This window comes from Mytilus californianus, unplaced genomic scaffold (genome assembly GCF_021869535.1).
Source record: "Mytilus californianus isolate M0D057914Y unplaced genomic scaffold, xbMytCali1.0.p SCAF_7, whole genome shotgun sequence".
NCBI classification, from domain to species: Eukaryota; Metazoa; Mollusca; class Bivalvia; order Mytilida; family Mytilidae; genus Mytilus; species Mytilus californianus.
The window spans coordinates 93,466,668-93,486,933 of record NW_026262723.1 but is presented as its reverse complement, the minus strand read 5'-3'; the positions used below and the strand labels follow the sequence as shown (position 1 = coordinate 93,486,933).

Here is a 20,266-nt window from a genome sequence, read left to right as displayed (position 1 = left end):
AAATGATGATTAAAAGCGGGATACAGTTTAACAATTTAATAAAAGACCCAACAAAAATATACGAGATGTTACAATACCGAGTTCGGTGTTTACGGCTAGCGTCTTTTCCAAAACTGATATTAATTCTTCTTAAGATTAGTTGATTGTTTGTCTGTACTATTTTAGGATGTTGTTCTCTTCTGTTTATTATGTGTCACAATGTAAATATTTTTGTGTTGCTAAAGTAACTACTGCTTTGCAATATAGAATTAATTTATTCATTCATTCTTAATGAGTATCAACATGATAATAAAGAAATACATGTAACTTTAGATAATCTTATTAATGTCCATTGTTAAGATAAATCTTTTGGGACTGTCTGTGACATGTGGATATAAAATCCATTATCGGATTAGTTGCCTAAACTTATCTAACCTCCTCGTGTAATTTGAACATTTTAGCAATCAGAACTTTATAGTACAGTTAAACAGAAAACCAGTTTTAAACCAAACGATAAACCTGTCAGAAACCAAAACCCTAGACTGAAATTGGCTTGAATACAACAAATTCACTCTAACAGTGAATTCGAGAACTATTCCACACGTGACAGTAAACTTTAGATCAACAATGAACCAAAACAAAAACTATCACACATGTAACAAAACGACCAACATACACATGTAACAAAACGACCAACATACACATGGAAATATATTCCTTACTTATCAACGAAACAAATATACAAGTTTTAGGGAGAACAAAAAGTTAAAGTTTCTAAATGTTTGAGAAAGTCCGGTGATATTTTTTTTTTTCAAATTCAGATAAATTATCAATTTATAACTTCTTAATTATTTTAATAACCTTTAATTATGTTTAAGTGAAACGTTGTTTACTTGCATCTTGTCCAGAAAATAGTAAAAATTATAGAGAAGGCGGTAATGTACCATTACTGTTAATATGATTGTAGTATGTCATGTTTATGACAAAATACAAAACGATAAACTTTGACTTTAAAATGGCAAAATAATTAATTTAATATAAAAAATGTCGATTTTACTAAATTTCGCACGGTTCAATAGACCCTATTTAAATACCTTATAAATAACAACATCCACCTGTATATAAATATATCTTGTTTAAAACCAACCTAGTGTTAACTTTGTGTTAAAACCCAATAATTTATGTATTCGGATTTATAAATGGTTACCATTTAACAAGAAAACAATGTTAAAAAATCTGTGGAATATTATATCAGCTGTAGCTGTTCGTGTGATTTTAATGGTCCATTGCTTTTTAGCAGTATGGAGAGCTGCTGATGTGAAAAACAATGATTTATACTGGCTTATGGCTTTGACCAATGTTTTTATGGTGGCTGAAGGAATATTCAGAATAGTGAAAAAAGATGCCCAAGAATCCAAATGGTAAGTTATCTATCCAGGTTTACATTAACTTCTTGTTAAAAATAAAGTTATATCTACTGTTGTTTGTAATACCCACAAATATGTTCATTCATTGTAAGTCTAAAAATTGTACCTGAAATGAAAAGAAAACATGATGACAAGGGAGGTTTATTATCTTGACTGTGCTTAACGATTCACTTGTCATTCTTCTTCTTTACCTAAGAACATGTGAAAATTTGAGAAAATTATTTTTGAACAAAAATTAGGAAATTATTTACAAATGATACAGCCACGAAAGGAAAAGGAATTCACTGAAAATTATCGAAATTCGTCAGGGTTTGGACAACCTCAGAGATAAGAAGGTCAAATTTATTCTTTGGCAAGTGGGAAATGAGAAGCATTATTCAAATACGAAACAGTGTGTACATTATAGCTACTAAATTTACACAGCAACATTTCTTTGAATTCCAAAGACAAGTCAAAGATGAACTATTAATGGTCATTTCTAACGATTTTACCTTTTAACTTACTATCCCTGATTCGGCGTCACTGGTGATCACGGTGAGTCGGTTCCTAAAGGTTTATTTTGCAAAGCAGTAGCTTTTTTCGGTGACCGCCTGATTTATATGTTTTTATTGTGGCAAATGTTGTGCTTTTGAGAACGGTGCTGTTTGCAATGAGCGTTGTACACGTTCCCAATAAATGAGAAGAGTTTTGACGTAGTTCCAAAGTATATTTCACTTATTCTTCATTTTATTAACTTATTTAATGTCATGCATAATAAAATTGTGTCGTTTTTCAGAAATAACGAAAGGATATTCGAATACGACTTAAAGTGACCGACGTGCACATTTATATGATATTCTTTTGATAATTATTCATTTAAAGAATTTTCATTTTTTCAGTTGCATAATTTAAGTATTTTCCTTTGGTCAGCGGTTCGCATTACTGAATGCTTACATTAATTTCCAAATTTACACATGACTTTTTTCCTAAATATTAATTACATATTGTATTGACTATTCATTTGAACACTTTTTGTATTCCCTTTTCTTCCCAGAATTCCTTTACAGTCTTTTTTTCAGTTTCCTCTTTTTTCTACTTATATCTTTTCTCGATGCTTCCTTTTTCATTAGTTATTTTGGTTAATGAAATATAATGTAGCTGTCATTTTTCACCTTTCTGTCCCTTTACGACATAAAGCTGTTTGTTTTTGTTAGTATAACGTAGCAATGGTTTGTATATTTGCGTCCATTTGTTTTTTCGTTTTGATTTCTCAAAAACGAAAAACGAAAAACAAAACTGTTTTCCGTTTTCGTTTTTAAATCAAATTGTATTCGAATTGAATATATATTTGAACTTTTTGTATTATCTTTACTTCCCAGAATTCCTTTGTCGTCCGGAAAGTTTTATTTTCAGTTTCTTCTTTTTTCTACTTTTGTCACTTCGCGATTCTTCCTTTGTCATCAGTCATCTCGGCTCATGAAATATATATAGTTGTCATTTGTTTATATTTCTGTCGTTTTTCGACATAAAGCATATCTTTGTTTTTGTTGTAAGCTAGCAAAGGTTTGTCCCCTTATTTATTTTTTATTTTCAAATTTACGATACTAAGTAATTAATTTTTCTTTTGATAATTTGAAACTTGTAAATAGACGACGTTCTAAAAGTAAATAATTACATTACATGTATGTTTCATTATAATACGTTAGTTTGATTGGCTAACGGCAATCTCGCGTCATTCTGAAATTAACCTTCATTTCAAGATTTCAAAATGAAATGTAACATTCATGATGACACGAGCTTCCACAATAAAGTGCACAGGTAAATAAAAGAAAAACTTGACAGAAATCGTTTTTTCATGATCCTAGCAAAGAAATGTAATTATAAGTATTGTTCAATGCTTCTTTTTGGTAATTTTATAGGGTTGTAAAAGCGTTGACCGTGCGCACATTTTTAAATGAAGCGCGTCCGCGCTTCATACAAAATGTACTTCGGTCAACGCTTTTACACCCCAATAAATTTACAAAAAGAAGCATTCAATTCTTAAATGAAAGTGTACTAGTAAACGATCATTGATTAGTTGAATGATCCCGATATTTTTTTGATCTCACCTGATCAACGCTTACCTTGCAATAGAATAATTATACTTGTTTGTTAATATACGTGCCTTATACAATAACTTTCATTTCATAGTTTTATTGGAATTAAAGTAGAACAAATAATCTCAATAATATATATTTATAACAAGAGCATGATGCAAGTACGGTTTGAGGACGTTGTGACACAATTGCTATATCGTTTTTTATTTGGTCAGAAAAACATGTTTCCTGACGAAAAAAAACTTATATTTTAGTCTGAAATTTAAAAAAAGTTGAGTACCTTTACCACCATTTTTTCTTTTCTATTATCCAACCATGCATATTTGAAATACAGTCGGTCAAAATCTCGCTTTTTTTTCGCTGTGACAAGATGGCTAAACCTTTTTGGAGTCATTGATGTAGTAACAATACTAATATTTCCTGCAGGAGTCATTGATGTAGTAACAATACTAATATTTTCTGCAGGAGTCATTGATGTAGTAACAATACTAATATTTCCTGCAGGAGTCATTGATGTAGTAACAATACTAATATTTCCTGCAGGAGTCATTGATGTAGTAACAATACTAATATGTCCTGCAGGAGTCATTGATGTAGTAACAATACTAATGTTTCCTGCAAGAAAACATCCTTAACCAGGAATACATTAAATGTTCTTTAATACTATTTTTTTCTCTCAGACTTTCCTATGCCACGATAAAAATGCAACAACCGGATAGTTGCGTTCCTTGAAATTTCTTGGATATTTTTCAGACCATTTTCATCTATGCCATTTCCCAATTTTTGGTTTCAGAAAAAAATGATTTGTTTTCCCATTACAATAATCATATCAAAATAGATAGTCTTGCCAAGTTTTACCACAATTGGAGAATAACATATGAAATATATAGACACAGCCTATTGATATTTTGTGCACAGAAGTGACAAGTTGGACATGACGTTTATGCGTGAAAATGAGATAATCGAGTATCATAAATTTGGGTATTTTAATTTCAATTTTATTTTTTTTTACTATTTGCAAGCCTATTATACTAAATTCAACACAAAATGGTAATATTATTTATCGAGTTGGCCAGTCAACTCCTTGTTTTAACAGTAACTTGAAGATTAGACCAAAACGGTTGTACCAAAACGACTTTGTAATTGTACTAAAACTAAGGTTGTAACTCTCTCCGTCAAAGCTGACCTTAAATGGTTTTCGATGTTCTCTTTAAGCCTTGGTTTAAATATTTGCCTTTGCTTTTTGGTGTATTTAAATATCATAAGTATATGTCTTTTGACGATTAATCTAGAAATACACGTGTCGTTTGTATACCGATTTCCAATGACTTACGAAATACGAAATATTTTATTAAAGAAAGCTGAATTATGAACATGTCAATAATAGCATAGGTACAACGACATACTGCTGAAAGGACGACAACTGTCTTCACTTAATATTGAATAACATCAACATATAAAATGTTACAGATTGAAAGAAATATTATTCCATAACAGATATTAATTTTTTTTTTCAAATATAAATTTCTTTTTAAAATTGAACAAACATATATTGCTTGCATTTAAATAAAAAAAAAATCTAACATATTATTATAAATTTAAACATTATGTTTATAAATCTACCGATTTCAAAATGTTTTGTCACTGATGCGATCAAAAGTTCTCAATTTGTCTGGTCAGTAGTATTATTAGCCTTCTCGTTATGTTAGGTCCCGTATGGAATCTGGCTTTCTCATTGCGTCTGTTCAGTGATGAAATCGACCGTTCTCAGTGTATGTCAAATTACTGATGGAATCATGGCTATAGTTGTCAGTATGTGAAATTACGGATGGAAGTTATTGTTATCAGTATGTCAAATTGCTGATGGCATCTAGCGTACTCATTGTATTTTAAATAACTGATGAAATATAACCTTCTCAGTATGTTGAGTCACTAATGGAAACTGACCTTCTCATAATGTTCGGTTATGTTTGGAATAAACTGTTCTCAGTATGTCGAGTTATTGATTGGATCTAACGTTCTAATCATGCCGGATAGTAGGGTTCACAGTTTGTCAGGTCACTGTCTGATGGAGAGTAGTATTGTCGGCATGTCTGGCAACTGATGATCTTCTCAGAAAGTCTGATCGGTGATGAAATCTAGCCTTCTACGTTTGTCAGGACACTGATAGAATCTAGCTTTCTCATTATGTCAAGACACTGGTCGAATTTAGCCTTCTGTGTATGTCAGGATACTGGTGGAATTTAGCTTTCTCTGTATGTCAGGTCACTGGTGGAATCTAGCATTCTCTGTATGCCAGGTCACTGGTGGAAGCTAGCCTTCTCTGTATGTCAGGTCACTGGTGAAATCTAGCATTCTACGTATGTCAGGTCACTGGTGGAATCTAGCATTCTACGTATATCAGGTCACTGGTGGAATATAGCCTTCTTTGTAGGTCAGGAATATAGCATTTTCTGTATATCAGGACATTGGTGGAATATAGCCTTCTCTGTATGTTAGGTCACTGGTGGAATCAAGCCTTCTCTGTATATCAAGTATATCAGGACACTGGTGGAATATAGCCTTCTCTGTATGTCAGGACACTGGTGTAATTTAGCATTCTATTTATGTCAGGTCACTTATCAAATCTAACATTCTCAGTACGTCTGTTTATGAAATACAACCTTCTCAATGTCTGGTATTGATGAAATGTAGTGCCTTCAATAAATCTGTGTCCGTATTGATGCAATCTAACGTTGTTGATATAAATTGTCAATGATGGATTCTGTCATTCTCAGCATGTATGTTTACTGATAGAATCTAGCGTTCTCAGTAAGCTTGTTCACTGATGCTTTCTCACTATATGTCTGGTCTCTGATATATATTCTAGCGTTCTCAGTAAGTCTGTTCACTGATGCCTTCTCAATATGTCTGGTCACTGATAGAAAGTCTGTTCACTGATGCCTTCTCAATATGTCTGGTAATTGATAGATTCTGTCGTTCTAACGAAGTCTGTTCACTGATGCCTCCTCAGTATGTCTGGTAATTGATATATTCTGGCGTTCTCAAGAAGTCTGTTCACTGATACCTTCTCAATATGCCTGGTAATTCCTAGATTCTGGCCTTGTCAAGAAGTCTGTTCACTGATGACTTCTCAATATGCCTGGTAATTGATAGAATCAAGCGTTTTCAGGAAGTCTGTTCACTGATGCCTTCTCAATATGACTGGTAATTGATAGAATCAAGCGTTTTCAAGAAGTCTGTTCACTGATGACTTCTCAATATGCCTGGTAATTGATAGAATCAAGCGTTCTCATGAAGTCTGTTCACTGATGCCTTCTTAATATGCCTGGTAATTGATAGATTCTGGCGTTCTCAAGAAGTCTGTTCACTGATGCCTTCTCAATATGCCTGGTAATTGATAGGTTCTGGCCTTCTCAAGAAGTCTGTTCACTGATGCCTTCTCAGTAAGTCTGGTCACTGATAGATTTTAGCGTTCTCAGTAAGTATATTCACTAATGCCTTCTCAATATGTCTGGTCACTGATAGAATCTATCGTTCTCATGAAGTCTGTTCACTGATGCCTTCTCAATATGTCTGGTCACTGATAGAATCTATCGTTCTCAGTAAGTATATTCACTAATGCCTTCTCAATATGTCTGGTCACTGATAGAATCTAGCGTTCTCATGAGGTCTGTTCACTGATGTCTTCTCAATATGTATGGTCACTGATAGAATCTAGCGTTCTCATGAAGTCTGTTCACTGATGCCTTCTCGATATATCTGAACACTGATAGTTTTTAGCGTTCTCAGGAAGTCTGTTCACTGATGGCTTCTCAGTGTGTCTGGTACTAGTGGAATATAGTGCTCTCAATAAATCAAGGTCACTGATTGAATTTATAGGTAAATCTGTATGTCTGGTACCATGGAAAATGTAGTTTGGGCGTTAATGGAATAAAGAAATTCTCAAGCACAAACCTGCTTTTTGAAAGGCTGAAAACCTGTTCGTCTATATTTTTTGAATGAAGATGAATCATATAAAAAAGGTCAATTATCAATCAAGATTTGAAAAATCAATCAATGTTTATTATTTAAAAATGAATATTTAAGCGACCCAAAATGTGTTCTTTGTTAAATGCTTCTCAAGTTATTAAAGACAAAAAAAATATAACAGTTAGTTTTGCTCGAATAAGTATAAATGAAAATAGATGAAAAGGAGCTCATGATTTAGCATTAAAGGTCGCACGGTAGTATTCCCTGAAATGAATCTGAATATGTATGATGACCGTTTACTTTTTCTGCTATCTTTATAAACTTAAGGCCACTAAGTGTTTTTATGTCTTTTATCATGCAGTGAATACAAAATTTAAAAAAAATCTCAAATATTCATTTTCACCTGTATGTAAAATTATTTCATATTTTTCTACACCTGATTCATCCCTCAGCTTGGGAAAGTATTTTCAGTAGACTGTATTTTTTGTCCAATCACAATGGTCAGATACACAAACATCTAGTTAATTAATCATTACTGATATTTTCAAAATTCCGGGTGAAATCCGGTACAGTTTTTCAACCCACAAATCACTGGTCTGTTTATATGGCACGGTAGCATTTACATTAAGGAGTTTAGGTTGCTCTTTTGTATAGTGTTTTGTGGGTTGAAAAACTGTACCGGATTTCACCCGGAATTTTGAAAATATCAGTAATGATTAATTAACTAGAGCACTAAGGAAATAAGAAAATTGAACTTTTCAGATAGAAAAAAGGTTCCATATTTTGAAGATATGATTTTTTTTTTAAATGCACGCGGTTTCATTTTAACGTGGTCGCTGCCTATAGAATGACTTTGTACAATATACACTTATTATCAAAAGAAAGGTCACCTTCGTCAAACGTGTCAACAAGGTCGTTTAATTATAGATTATAAAATACCCCAATTATTGCCAGAGTGAGGGGGAATATAAATGATATTTATATACACTGCAGGTTGACGGTGGAAATATGAAATAACAGTAATTACCATAGAAATATAAATGTGATTTTTTTGTTTATTCAAATTGATGGAAGTGGCATCAGATTTACTTCATGCTTCTAAAAAAAAAACACTCAGTGGGAAATCTAGTGAACAAAAACAAAAGAAAATTCACTTTCCTTATGATAGAGTCAAGAAAGTCAATAATAAAACAATGCCGGTGACGATACTGATCAAAAGTTATTTCTAAATAATAATTGTACATTTTAAAGAAATTATTTGTTAAACTGTGTTATTAGAAATATACATTGCATTAGAAGCTTGTGAAATTGAAATTTAAAAAATGCCAATCGTTACTGCATGTTGATACAAAAAAATTGGAAAAAATCATGTACATACAAAATCTAAAAATCTTTCGGGTCACCAATTTTCGGAGTGTTCCACATAGTCCTTAGCATGTTACAATTTCCCAAAGTATACTTATTTTTTCACACCTAAGTTATCGAGCACACCGGTCTGCTCTTGTCACGTGTTCATTCAATAGAGAAATATTGTCTTTTCGTGAATATAAAAAATTAAAAGTCTGTCTGTGCAGATTAAGAAATTAAAGATAACTATTCTTATAAAGTAGGTATCTTTCTACTATTTATACAATTTTAAGAAAAGGTCGTCTCGATTTTTGTACATGTATTTGCGGTCTTCTCGATCTATTTACATTCAATGTTTACATCGAGATAAGGTCCGTTTGAATTTGCTTAGTAACTTAATTTCAAAAGTGTCAATCTTTACTGCATATCAATCGATTCCTTTGGAATTTTTTCCCTGATTTTCTCTGATCTAGCTGTATATATATATATACGGATAATTAGCATTTTCCAGAGAGGTTTACAGCCAGTAGAAAAATAAATTGAAGTTGGTACTCCAGGAATTTATTCGCATAGCAACATTTTAAGGTTCATGTGGACCCTTTGGCTAAAATAGCTGCATTTTCACCTCAAAATTTACTCTGAGTACAGACAAACTTGTTTATCTGGAAAAGTTTTAAGGCATAGCATGCCCTAGATAAATAAAATTAAAATATATTTTATGTTTTAGAAAATTAAAAACTTAACAGGATTTTGCAGTGCACTTTTTTTCATTCCTCCAGAAGGTGGCAAAATAAACTAAGTTGTGAAAAAGGTTTGAGAACTTCCCCACAGGTAATAATTGAAGTGAACTGTATTGATTGACATGAACAATAGATGGACAATAGATACCTGACAATAATTGGTGATTCAAACTGTGTACCTGAGTGGACCATATCAAGTGAAACTCAACTGTTTGTTAATTTTATCATCTTCTGCGGAGACGAAAAAAAGTGCACTGCAAAATCTAGTTAAGTTTTAAATTTTCTAAAACATACAATGCATTTGAGTTTTATTTATCTAGGGCATGCTATGTCTTAAATTTTTTCCAGATGCACAGGTTTGTCTGTACTCAGAGTAAATTTTGAGGTAAAAACGCAGCCATTTTAGCCAAAGGGTCCACATGAACCTTAAACCAATTTTACATCAAATTTCTATAGCCTGCTGTACTCGTCGTTTGCTACTTAAGGATGGAAATGATTGATAACATTTAAAAATGGAAGTTTTGTTTTTATTTTAACTTATTTCTATTTTACTATTTACCAGAACGTTTTCCCGTGAATCCATAATTGATAGCGTCCTTGCTTAAATGGGACAAACATTGAGAAGATCTAGGGCGTGTTTTATTGGTCTCTTCTGCACATCTCCAGAATGTCTTCTGGTGAAGAGTCCAAAAAAATGAATCTGGACCTCTTCTGGAGATATTCTACGGAAGATCAATAAAACAAAAATTCAATTTGCCGTCGAATATAGCAGATTTTTGCTATGTTGGATGACATAAATGAAGTTTACGATGATTTTATAGAAAAGATACGTCCGGTAAACATGACTGTAAAAGTGTGCTCTGTTCGTGACATTATTCTTTGTTCTTTCCTCTAACTCAATTTTGCTAGACAAATCTGCCGGGCTTAAACCCCCACTTTTTGATTTTTAAGAATAATCTTAAACTGCACAAAAATTCGTCAATGTTTGTCTCGAATATGATCAAAAAGGACATCTTGTCTATCCAATTTTTTTAAAGTAACCAAACTGGATTATTTTTGTATAAAGCAAAGATATCGGAAAGTGCTCAAAATCATTTTTCTCTGGTGGTCCTTGAAGAAAATCTTCTGGTCCTAACTATTATTTCTATTGCAAAATTTCGATGGTCAAAACCTTCGGACCACCACTTTTCAAAAATTTTCATTGTATATGTATCAATATGCAAGTATACAATGCATACCAGACATTTCTCAGACTGTTTTTTTCTTTTCTTTTTTTTTTGATAAATCCGTTGGTTGTGTATTGATTGATACTTCAGTCTGGGAGAAAAAGATTTATTTCAGTACTAGTTGTTATTAGCTTTGAACAAACTTCCAGTAATTGCAAATACTCTTATTTCGGTGCTTTGTGTCTATTGTCTATATGTAAGTTTTTTTTTTTGTGTGTGTCTCGTACTGATCTTTTGAGTTAATCTAATTACAATTGATTTGTGCAGGTTGTTCTTATATTGTACTGTTACACCAATGTTCCAGCTTTCGGGCGGAAGGGTTGAGCGCTCACAAACATGTTCTTGTACTGTTACACCACTGTCCAAGGTTAGGGGGCGGGTTGGGCCGGATCCCGCTAACATGTTTAAACCCGCCACATTCTGTATGTATGTGCCTGTCCCAAGTCGGGAGCCTGTTATTTAGTGGTTGTCGTTTGTTGCTGTGTTACATATTTGTTTTTCGTTCATTTTTTTTGTACATTAATTAGACAGTTAGTTTTTTCGTTTGAATTGTTTTACATTTGTGATTTCGGGGCCTTTTATAGCTGACTATGCGGTATGGGCTTTGCTTATTGTTGAAGGCCGTACGGTGACCTATAGCTGTTAATTGCTGTGTCATTTGGTCTCTTGTGAAGGGTTGTCTCATTGGCAATCTTCGTTTTTATATCAACCCTGCCAAATTCTTTGTGTGCCTGTCCCAAGTCAGGAGCCTATAGTTTAGTGGTTGTCGTTGGTTTATGCCTCGACTCATATTTGATATTTTGTAAATTATTTTGTTATGTATAATTAGGCCGTTAGTTTTTTCGTTTGAATTGTTTCTCACACTTTTCACGTCGAGCCTTTTATAGACGACTTTTAATACAGTATCGGGTTTTGTCATTGTTGAAGGCCTTAATTACGGTTGCCTATAATTGCTTACATCCACTTAATATTTGAATTCCGGTGGATAGTTGCCTCATTAGCAATCATACATCTCTTCGTTTTTATATTATATACCTGACTTTTAAACTCGTGTTTTCCTGAACCGAGTCCTGAACATGCATGACACATTTTTCACTTGGCGTTAAAAATTAGCAACAAACAATCAATCAATTTAAACTTGTGTTAAATAAGAAGAAAAACAATTTTGATATTTATTCATTTATTGGGGTGGGGGACAGGAGGATTTCATATATTAATATGGTTGCCTGGAAAAAAGCTGAAATATAGACATAATTAGCGACAGATTAAAAAAGTTAATAATACCCTAGCTCTTCCCTTCCCCATCCTTCGTCTATAAATTTAAACTGACCACCATGGAATAGCCCAACTTAGTGTTGAAATTAGCGTTAAACACCAATCAATCAAAATCCCTTCCCTAGAATATCAAATAGTCGTCCCTTAACTGTTATTGTCCGTGTAGTTCTTATATTTATCCAGCTTATCGTCCTACAGGGATGTCCTACTAAGACTGTCATACCATAAAAACATTTATAACACAGCTCACATTCTAATATATCTGCATTCATAAATTTATTGTCGAAATCCGGATATGGTGTACAAATTTTTGCACCTCATGTTTGTGGTATACCATCTTTTCCACTAGTTTATTGTTTTCTGTTTGGTATTTAATTAATATTAGGATCCATTTTGTAAGATCTGGTGATCAATTTATTTGGCAATCGCCAATGGCAGTCAGCAGGGTTTAAGAACATCAGTTGTTCGACCTGTTAGTCAAATGCGTTTTGTTAAAATAGACTTTTTCACTTTTTTTGGTCTTTTGGAAATTGTTGTTTGTGCTGTATTTAGACCCCTCTACCAAGAAATTTGTTTTACATGCACACGTATAAAAATTGCGGTTTTTATCCAACGCAATCATAGGTTTGAACGTTGTTTTCAATTTAGACTTTTAATATATATATATATATATATATAATAGTTATTAAGGTGATGTTGAATTCCCTTTCATTTATTTATCTTCTACACAAAAACTTGTCTTAGAAAAAAAATACATCTGTACATTAACCTCACTTTCAGGTATAAAGATGTGATTTTTTTTCTGAGACAAGTGCTTGTGACATCCACAATAACTTGCGGTCATCCGATGTTCAGTACTTCAGTACTTTGATAGTTCATAGCTGTTAGTTCAGGAGACATACTATGATATATTTTAGTGGTATATTCCGACTTCAATTATCAGTCTGAATAAACGATAGCAAATGAGAGGTTTGATTTTAATCAGACTGCTTAAATTATCTGCATTTATATTGTTGAAAAATATGTTATTTGATCTTTACGAAAAACAATTTCTCAACATCTTAAAGTATTGATTTGTGGGTGTCACTGTTAGGTATATATGTATATTTTACTGTATCCAGAATTACAAGCTTGTCTTTGATCGACCAACCAGAAGTTAAATGAACACACATTATATGACACGAAGCACTGAAATATAAAATTTATTGTTAATATGTATGTTTTGGTAGTTCCTCATAATAATATATTTACAAAGAAGCATTGTATTAGACTTAAGATATGTATAACGGCAAATAGAAAGTTTAACAAGTAAGAATACGATTTGGTAATTTGTCTATACGTTACTCAGCATTTAAACTAACAATTGTCCTATGCAATACTTAATTTCACATATTTGCATGTTATAATGATGATTATCATTAGGTGCAACACCGGTTAGTAATTACATATACAATAACTGTGGCTGAAAAAAATACCATTTATACACAAGAATATATACATGATTATTCAAAGAATGTTAACTTGGTCATATAACCACAATGGTTCAGTTACAAGTATATTGTAATTGAAAACAAACTTTGTTTTTCCATACTGTGGCATGTTTAATTTTAACCACGTTAACCATTTCATTTCACAGTATATTAAAGTTTAATTGACATTAAAAGATGCCCTTTCGTTCATTTTTTTAAAAATCATTGTGTATGTCGATGCAATTGACATTTTACAAAGTGAGCACTGCAGAACATATCACATTTACCAGCAGTGGTGCATATAATAAACATTTTACTTTCTTACTTTTTGATAATTCAACAGGAAAATTGTATGATTGTTTGATGATAATGTGCCGTCTTTCTTTTTGTTGTCGTCCGTTTCGTTCCTATACTGTTAGTTTTAGTTTAATTTTAACACACCGATTCTGTCCTCTGGTATATATTATAAAGATTCTGATCCCAACCATTTCTGAAAAAAAAACGAAAATGGTTCTAAAACAGTGTTGTCACTAGGTTATCTGTTCAGCATTAGTTTTTTTTTGTTCATTATGAAGTCTTGTTTTCGTATTGCTTTTTTTAATTGTGTCAATAGGGTTTAAAGCATTTGTAAATTCTGAACAAAAGGGACACATATCTTCGCTGTACACCCCCTTCCCAAATGAATGAATTTTGAAGAAAAAAAAAACAGTTTTATTTTCTTGAAGTTATATATATATTTGTTTTCCATTTCCTATAACATCAGTTTATTTTCAGCTTGGTAAATATTACGATACCCGATCTCTTAGGCATCAAGGAAAAATACAAAGACTTATTATCAGAGAAAAAATCATCTAATTTAAATGAATTTTTCCCTGGAGCTACTCTTGATTAGAACGTTTGTCAATATGTCAACGATTTTGCGTGACTTTCGTAGATTTTGCAGCAGTCCCTGAGATATGAGGACTAAAGCGATGCCAAAAACACCATTTTTTTTTGGTTGATTCTTATATTTACAGTTTTGTTTTAGATAACATATTTCTTCTTTATCCAATTTAACAGTTTCCAAGATAAAATGAATAGTACAGGACATTGTAAATATATAAGCATAAACTTCGGCATCAAAACTCGAAAGTTAATAAGCAGCCAAAGTTTTCGATCAACAATAACTGAATGAAATATTTGTTTGTCGATTATACGCTATGGATTTGTAATGAATGTTAAGAAACGTGCAAAGAGGACTTAGTTTAGTACATATGCATGCATTGCTTCAATAAATTCCTTGACATTATAATTACAAAAAACTCGTTACATATGAGTATAATAGAGCAACTATCAACACGAAAAAAACAATTTGACCAAGGACAACCACTGCTATTAAAATAAACTAATTGGTTCAATTGACTTAATGGGATGTTAAGATATTATACGAGTTCATAATTACAAATAATTCTAATATGTCATTTTGTTCTTTGCTATATCATTCGCTCTCTTTCGGACTTTTGACTTTTTATATCTTTAGAATTGACATGCTATTACTTACTTGCTGTGAAAAAAGCAATCACAGATTAACGGGACTATATGTATGCAATCTATTCAAGCATGTTCAAGGTCACTTAATAACACTATCAAGCACCTTTCCCCGTCAAACTAAACAAATTGAAAAAAAAAATAAAAGTACTCAGTGTGAGAAGTGAACGGTATGGATTCGTTTCAACTGCTTTTATGTATTTTTTAGCAATTCATGATATTAAGGAATTGTATATCTAAATGATATACAATTCCTTGATTTTGTCGAATTCCTGATTGATTGATTTTGCAATATCTCCGTTACAGCGTCTTGGTAGGTTTCTGGTAAAAATTACCAATGATAATTATCAAAGTGATGGTGTTCCAGGTCAAAAGTGCAGGATTTCATTTGTATTGCTGTGCTTAGAGGACACACTCACTATCTTGTTCAAATACCACTGTCTGACCGTTTATGACAAGAAAGGAAAGAAGTGATTAAATAACACATAACCGCCAATTAAGTACAATATTTTATTGAAAAGTTAGGCGATAAAAGTACATACATGTACATTATTTACTTTTTAAAATAGATAAGTTTTAAGGTCAAGTTACACTAAATGGGCTATGTCACAGATTTTTCTAAAATTTTGTATACAACTTTGGCTCGTTAAACTAGAACTGAAAATCGAATAAATAATGCATTTATCTCTTTTATTATCTGAAATATTACTGTTTGAATTCTTTCAAAATAGGTGAATATTTGTATAGAAAGCACATAAAACCGGCGAAAAATTTTCTTAAATTTGTCTTAAAATCATCAAATCTCCAATTTCTAATACATAGATTTTTCTTAAAAAACTATATGTTGTTGATACATAAATTTCCGTTTTGATGATGTAAAAAAATGATAGGGTCACCGGCTTTCTTTACAAATATTCCGCCAAGCAGAAGTTTCCCCCGGGAAACTTTGTTATAAACAATGCCATAATATCTGTTCCTGATGGAACAACTGTTCGTTATCCTTTATTCAGTAAGGAACAAATACTGTAATATTCGTTCCAGTGGAAATAATATTACAGAATAGTTCTTCTTTTTGGAAATTATATTATAAAGGAACTTCTATTTCATGACACATAAAACATCCAACACAGCCTAAAGGGTAAACAACATTCTTAAACGTCAATTAAACTCATATTATTAAACAAATCAAACCGTTACAGAAATTTGATTTCCATTTTATTCTTGCCAACCACAACGCTGTCAGTATATATTTAAAAGTTTTTAATAATTAAAATACATTAAATAGTACAAATATGTATACTTAGTAAGCAAGGCCAATCTTATATATAATATATATATTTATATATAATATATATATATTATCCGGAACAAGTGATAGATTACGGAATTCAAAAGGCACTGATAAAAGGACCAATCATTACAGAATCACGGCGATCCGAAACAACCGAAGAATCATCAAACAATTTAGACAAAATTATCCCGTTTGTCACAACATATAACCCACGAAATTATGATATATTTAGTTTCATGCGACAAATTGAAAATAATTTACACAAAAGTGAAAAAATGGACAAAGTATTACAAAAAAAGAAGATTATCAACAGTGAAAGACAGTCAAAAAGTCTAAAACGATATTTAACATCTTCAAAATTTGATTTTAATGAAACTTTGCCTTGTCAATGTTTATTGACGCAATCGTTCTTGTAACATCGCAACTGTCGTCACCGTTTAAATTTTAGAATTCTAGTTCATATCGCACATTACTATTTTTATTTGAAGCATATCTTTGCAGTCTCTGTTGTAAATAGCCATATAACCTATGTCATGTTTAAACATTTTTAGAATTGTACAAGCGTCTAAACTATGATGTTCGGTCTGACTGTTTTATTGTATAAATTTCAAGATTGTTATAGTTTAATCAAAGTAGATTGACATGATTCATTTAACATCATAATCATACTGATGAAGGATATCTGTTATCCGAAATATTTATAAATAATTACATTTACAGTTTCCTTTTTTTGTTATTGGTGTTGTTTTGTACACTTTTTTAGGCGTTTATATAATTTATTTATTGTGTACATGTATCGTTACTCGTAACGATCCAGCGCCCTCGTGGGAAAAATCGTTGACTATTAACCCATAAAGGGTATCATTTACAACAATATTAAGCACAATATGATTGGAAAAAAGAAAAACTAGATCCTAATATAATACTATCATGTTATGGACAGGATCAGAGCCTAACACATCATGTGTCTTACATAACTATTACAATAATTTCATAATAATTAAATATTGTTTTATATATTTTGTATCCACCTGGATCTTATTTCTAAACACTTAATAATATAATTGCCTAGGCACATAAGAGTTGGTAAATGCTCATTTGTGAACAGCCAGAAATATTTTTCATCCTTGGGTAATTCTTTAAAATTAGTACAAAAACTGTTTACTTTATCCTATAATAATTTTCTCTGTTCGTTATATAAAGGACAACTTACTGTAAAATGGGTCTCATCTTCAATAGAATTTGATCCATGTGATAGGCAGTGATGACATAGACGCTGAGTTCTCTCTATGTATTTTTTTACTATATCTATCTTTCTCAATTTTAAGATCATGTGCACTTATTTTCATTTAACATATAGCTCTTCTTATATTAAAATCTTTAATTGATAAATAAGCCTCCTTTACGAAGTCAGTCTTGAGGTTGAAATAATTTTCTAATTTTTTATTACCTTGTGATAAGGTATCAGATCTTTTGACCACCCAAAATGTTTTAAAACTGTTACAAAGTTTACATTTTACAAATTTAATTAATTTGTATATATAATTCGTCTAAATAACAGCCCAACAATGTTAGATCTGTAAATTTGCGGAAGCAAATTTTTGTTCTTCCCTGGCCCGAATTCGAACTCATGCTACCGAGATATCGTGGCACCAAATCGCCTTACACTATATATATAATTACTCTAAATATCAGAACAACAATGTTAAATCTGCAAATTTGCGGAAGCAAATTTTTGTTCTTCCCTCGCCGGGAATCAAACTCATGATATTGGGATACCGAGACAACACCGCCTGCACTGTGTCCAGCGCTCTAGACCACACGGCCACCTAGACTGAACTTAATAATTCAGCTTTCGGTGGCCTAGTATTACCTTTCCTCGTCAGTAGAATCTAGATTTGTAACACAGTACATGATATATTAGGCATGAAGATGGAATTGATTGCAGATTAGCTAAATATCTATCGTAAAGGATCGTAAGATACAGTCACAGAAATAATTATTTTGATAGTACGTCTAAACAAGTGACAACTCTACGACAGATCCATGTATTGGATCACCAGTGAAGATGATACACGGCTATATATATATATATATATATAAATAAGTCTAAATTGAAAACAACGTTCAAACCTATGAGTGTGTTGGATAAAAACCGCAATTTTTATACGTGTGCATGCAAAACCAATTTCTTGTTAGAGGGGTATAAAAACAGCACAAGCAACATTTTCCGAAAGACCAAAAAAGTGAAAAAGTATATTTTAACAAAACGCATTTGACTAGCAGGTCGAACAACGGATGTTCTTAAACCCTGCTGACTGCCATTGGCGATTGTCAAATAAACGGATCACAAGATGTAACAAAATGGATCTTTATTATTAATTCAATACCAAACAGAAAACAATAAACTTGCGGAAAAGATGGTATACCGCAAACATGAGGTGCAAAAATTTGTGCACCATATCCGGATTTCGACAACTAATGTCTCTTCAGTGATGTTAGGAATCGAAACGGTATTTGGAAGGCCATATAATTTACCTCAATTTAGGATAGACTCTTGAATTTTGAAGAGTCGAAATAGGATGAACGGATCATATAAACCCGAAGGCAAATATAATACAAGCCCAAACGAAAAGATATAAATAAGTCTAAATTGAAAACAACGTTCAAACCTCTGCAAATCACAGTACATGATATATTAGGCATGAAGATTTCTTGGTAGAGGGGTCTAAATACAGCACAAACAACATTTTCCGAAAGACCAAAAAAGTGAAAAAGTATATTTTAACAAAACGCATTTGACTAACATGCAGGTCGAACAACGGATGTTCTTAAACCCTACTGACTGCAATTGGCGATTGCCAAATAAACATAAATATATATATTTGGCAATCGCCAATGGCAGTCAGCAGGGTTTAAGAACATCAGTTGTTCGACCTGTTAGTCAAATGCGTTTTGTTAAAATAGACTTTTTAACTTTTTTTTGGTCTTTTGGAAATTGTTGTTTGTGCTGTATTTAGACCCCTCTACCAAGAAATTTGTTTTACATGCACACGTATAAAAATTGCGGTTTTTATCCAACGCAATCATAGGTTTGAACGTTGTTTTCAATTTAGACTTTTATATATATAAAAACTATAACACAAATTCCCATACGTTTCGGCCATTACGGCCTTCTTCATTGGAATAAATTACAACATTGAAACAACAATTACATTGCTTGGATACATTACGTTATAATAACTACTATGACGTTCATTTGCCGCGGTTTTTTTTCTTTTGTTATATAAATATTTTCATTATCGTTCATACATTGTGTTGAGTACATCAGGCTCTAAAGTTTTTAATTTTTTAATCCAAAAGGCTTCTTTAGTTTTTCTGTAAATTTCTGTTCCAAATACTCTTTCTATGGCGGTAACTTTTAAATTTTTCAACGAATGATTATGCTGACTGAAGTGGTTGGCTACCGGATCTTCTGTTTTCTTTGTTCGTATTTTTGAAAAATTCAACAGCATCCGTTGATATAGTGTATCACCCGTTTGTCCTACATATATCAGTTTTTCGCATTTTGTACAATTAATTGCATATACTACGCCTACGGTTTTACAATTTATTTGTCCCTGTATGGTATATTCTTTCCCTGTGTTGTCACAAAATACCTTGGTTTCATTTATGTGTGAGATCCGGTAGCCAACCACTTCATTCAGCATAATCATTCGATGAAAAATTTAAAAGTTAAAAGACATCTCTCCTCCTTTTGAACTGGGCATGGGGCAGACAGTTTACATTGGCGGAGTAAAGGTCATTTAAAGTGGTTTATTGACACTTTTTTTTTAAAGTATACAAATTAAACTTAAAACTATTTACAGTCAGACAATAAAATTATATTAAACGATACAATTTGTAATTTAAGGCTAAAAATTAATCTCTACGACTGA

The 20,266-nt window shown here is 32.0% G+C and overlaps 1 protein-coding gene across 1 annotated transcript in view; it reads left to right on the top strand.

Moving 5' to 3' along the window:
- The first annotated feature begins 1,127 nt into the window (after window positions 1-1,127).
- Window positions 1,128-20,266, top strand: part of LOC127708703 (transmembrane protein 26-like) — a 43,559-nt gene continuing 24,420 nt past the window's right edge. The window contains exon 1 of the mRNA XM_052213822.1: window positions 1,128-1,400. Within this exon, the coding sequence (XP_052069782.1) occupies window positions 1,204-1,400 (197 nt within the window). The 5' untranslated portion in view covers window positions 1,128-1,203. The remainder of the gene's footprint in view (window positions 1,401-20,266) is intronic.